This window comes from Corvus brachyrhynchos, unplaced genomic scaffold, assembly GCF_000691975.1.
Source record: "Corvus brachyrhynchos isolate BGI_N302 unplaced genomic scaffold, ASM69197v1 scaffold10, whole genome shotgun sequence".
Classification (NCBI taxonomy): domain Eukaryota; kingdom Metazoa; phylum Chordata; class Aves; order Passeriformes; family Corvidae; genus Corvus; species Corvus brachyrhynchos.
Window position 1 is genome coordinate 8,760,504 of NW_008236180.1, and position 3,655 is coordinate 8,764,158.

At 44.5% G+C, this 3,655-nt stretch overlaps 1 protein-coding gene across 1 annotated transcript in view; it reads left to right on the forward strand.

Moving 5' to 3' along the window:
* Positions 1-2,850, forward strand: part of LOC103616823 (1,25-dihydroxyvitamin D(3) 24-hydroxylase, mitochondrial) — an 8,881-nt gene extending 6,031 nt beyond the window's left edge. The window contains exons 8-11 of the mRNA XM_008635061.2: positions 11-89; positions 513-707; positions 801-912; positions 1,664-2,850. Coding sequence (XP_008633283.1) covers positions 11-89; positions 513-707; positions 801-911 — 385 coding nt within the window. The 3' untranslated portion in view covers position 912; positions 1,664-2,850. The remainder of the gene's footprint in view (positions 1-10; positions 90-512; positions 708-800; positions 913-1,663) is intronic.
* The last annotated feature ends 805 nt before the right edge of the window (positions 2,851-3,655 follow it).

The window sequence follows — 3,655 nt, forward strand, 5'->3', positions numbered from 1 at the left end:
TTCCCTGCAGATTGACTCCATCAGTGCCTTTCACCTCTCGCACCATTGACACAGAAATGGTTCTGGGAAATTATGTGCTGCCCAAAGGGGTAAGGCAATTAATTCAGCTTTTTAGGATGTTTTTCCATTTATTAACTCCCCTTTAAACCACAGAAGCTGCTCATATTTCAGTCTCAAATTGGCTTTGCAAAAGTACCAGGCCCAGGATAAGGAATGAGGAATTCACCCCCAGGATTCCCATAAACACAAACCCACTCCTACCTGTGCTGCTGTTGGATTTAGGCAGAAATAATTTGCCTGACAACATTTTGATGCGCTGTTTCAAAATATTTCAAATTTTCCTGTGATTCTCTGAGGAAACAATGACCTTTTCGATGTTCCAATTAAGTTTTTGGGAATTACATGACCTCTTCTGAGGAAGCTGCTGCACTATATTTTTCCATGCCGGAGCTGACTCCCTCGGGAGCTCAGGGCTGATTTCTAACGCTCTTCTCTCTCTTGCTTTGCTGCAGACGGTGCTGATGATAAACAGCCATGCCCTGGGCTGCAGCGAGGACTATTTCAGGGGCTGGGCTGAGTTCAGGCCCGAGCGCTGGCTCCAGAGGGGCTCCATCCACCCCTTCTCCCACGTCCCCTTCGGCATCGGGAAGAGGATGTGCATCGGGCGCCGCGTGGCAGAGCTGCAGCTGCACCTGGCCCTCTGCTGGGTAAACACCCAAAAAGGGGGTTCTGGGGGGGTTTTGCTCCTCCAGCTGATCAGATCCAGAGCCCAGCACGCTAATGGGGATCTTTTATTGCAGCTGATCCGTAAATACCAGATCGTGGCCACGGACCACGAGCCGGTGGAGACGCTGCACTCAGGAATCCTCATCCCCAGCCGGGCGCTGCCCATCGCCTTCCGCCGCCGATGAGGTTTGTGCACGGGGCTCTCCTGAACACAGGAGGCTTTTTTTGGGACCTGGTTTGGGATTTTTATGGAAGAAAACAACTTGTGTTTGTCTCCATTCTCACAGCGCCAGAGCCATCCCGATTCGTTATTTTAACAGGAAATTTCCTGCATTTCACACAGCGCGTGGTTCTGGAGTTAATTTTATGTCCATGCTTTCTGTGCATGGTGCAGGTCAGAAAGGGGGAAATCCAAGTACAGCCACTGAAAATAACAGCCAGTGTCTTGTTAGAACTTCTCCACTGCATTACCAGAAGGTATTTCCCAGAAAAGAGCATTTGAATTTGAGCATCAATTTGCAGATTAAAAAGAAGATGCCTTAGTGAAGGAACTGCTCACTACAGAGTTCAGATAGCAAAACTTGATTTGAAGCAGAAGGATAAAGAAAATCTATTTGTAAATAGTCAGGCAGTGTTGCAATTTACACATTTTTGAGTGTAGGATTTTCTCTCTCACAAGGCTATATAAATGAGCTAACAAATAACTTATTTGTACAACAACCTAAATTGAAAAAACAAGTCTCTGATCTAGAATTAAATCCTCCTATTAGAAATCAAGGACATTTCAATATTGGGGCAGTTATTTTTTTTGCCACCCAGCACCACAGGAAAAAAATCCCAATTATAATCTGAATATTCACTCCTTTAACTGAAGTTTGTTCCGTGCTGTTTGCTTTGAAATAATCACTATAAAGATTCTTTGTTTTGTTCAATACAGGTTGCAAAAAGTAAAGGAGAGCCCTGCTGCTGCTTCCTCTTAAAAGAGAGAACCATGAACTGGAGAAGTCAAAGCTGTGGAGGCTCCAGTAACCAGGGAAGGATTGCACGACTGCTGAGCCAGGAATAGCGCCAGGAAAAGCTCCCAGAGTGTTTTGTTGGGAAAATGTGCTTAAAAGGAAAGAAAAATGTCAAATGCTTTCATAGACCTGTGGAAGTCCAGGGATTTAGTGCAGCTGAGGGATTTACAGGATGAGGAGCCCTGGAGAGTTATGGATGGGAGGTTGTTTAACAGCCCAGTTCGGGGAGAGCTGCCTCCAGTTTGGGACCAGTCACAGCTGAACTGGCCTTGGCAGCTTGGAGTGGGAGAGCTTGGGAAACCAGCTTGAGGGAAAGGAAACTGCCTCAGTTCTTATCAAATTACCAGTGCCATGAGAAGGGAGTTTGGAGTCTGGAAAAAGGCTAAAACTAGGCTGGGAAATTGGGATAATTAAAGAAATGGATTTCCTTGGCATTCTTCACTGCCTGGGAGGAGGGAAATAAGGACAAATGCGCATGGCAGGATTTATTGCTTTGGTTTGAACAGTTGCAGTCCTGTGCCTGGCACACCCTCTGCTCTTCCCCATGGATTTCCATCCCTCCAGCTCCTGCACAAGCCAGTTTATCCCACTTCTATTGTAAAAACTCAGTGGCCTTCCAATGCATGAAAAGGCCTGATCCGGAAATGGAACCACTGGAATCCTATGGGTTCTGCCACTGGAAATGATGATTATCCTAACAGGATAGTTACATTAGATTAGTAACATAAAATTATGCTTCAAAGCACAATTTCACAGGAGATAAGGACCTTAAACACGTCAAAGGGGTCTGTTTCCAGTGGTAAAGGCTAAAATTGTTACTTCCCAATACAATGCTGGGTTTTGGCTGTTTGCTCACTGGTTTTACACTTTTGCAGTTTCAAGTGCAGATTTAGATCTCTATAACCCTGAATTTATTTTTTTACATGCTGAACTGATGCAAGTTCTTACTATTTGTTGGTCTGTCTCTTGTTTTTCATTTGTTTGTTCTCCTCTGTTATGCTCACACAAGTAAATGTACCCCCATTACAATGTATAAAGCAATTTGTGCATTATCTGAGTATTTCTAGGCAGTTTTGTAAGAAAATAAAGAGTTTTATTTTTATCTCTAGAATTAGTCTTCTATGATTTATTACAAAGTCTTTGCAGCTTTACAAAAGAGGCTTCTGCATCCTCAGCGTGGTCTGGACACGTTTCTGCCTGGCATGGAGGTCCCAGCGATGGGATTGTTCCATTCCTCTGCCATGACAACAAGATAAAATCCATACAAAGTTCTGAGGAAGGATGGAAATAGCTTGAATTTTTGCAGAATCAGAAGAAATGGTGCATATTTTCAAAATGCCATCCCTCAGTCCTGTCCCTGGTAGGGTGAGGGTGACACTGAGAGCAAACTCAGCAGAGAAGTGGGATGGGAGATCAATCCCCAGAGAGCTCGGGCTGAGATGCAGGTCTGTGTGTGGGACCTACCCAAATCCTGGGACAAAAATCCACCCAAAGCCTCCTTTTACAGCATTATAAATTAATATTACTGCATTGGAGCCAATGGAGCTGTGCCAATATGGAACAAGTGCTGAGAGAAACAGTTTGTTCAGTTCCAGGCATCTCCGACTGCTCACAAATGCTCTGATGATTTAACTTGTGGAGGCAGCCAAAGAGAAGTGGTGTTATCTCGTTGAACTGCCCTTGACAGCCTCAGTATCAGCTGTTTCGAAACCCTTTATTGCTCCTGGGCAGTAAATCACAGGTTGATATTTACTGGACTGCTTAGGATTTTTGTTACTTAAATTTAGTGGCCTCAAAGATCCACACGGGTGTTGCTGTGAGGAAGGTTTTGACTTATTCTGTACCAGCTCAGGTACAAATCTGTGCTCTCTGCTGGATGACCAGCAGTCCAATAACTGCTGAGCTGGAAAATT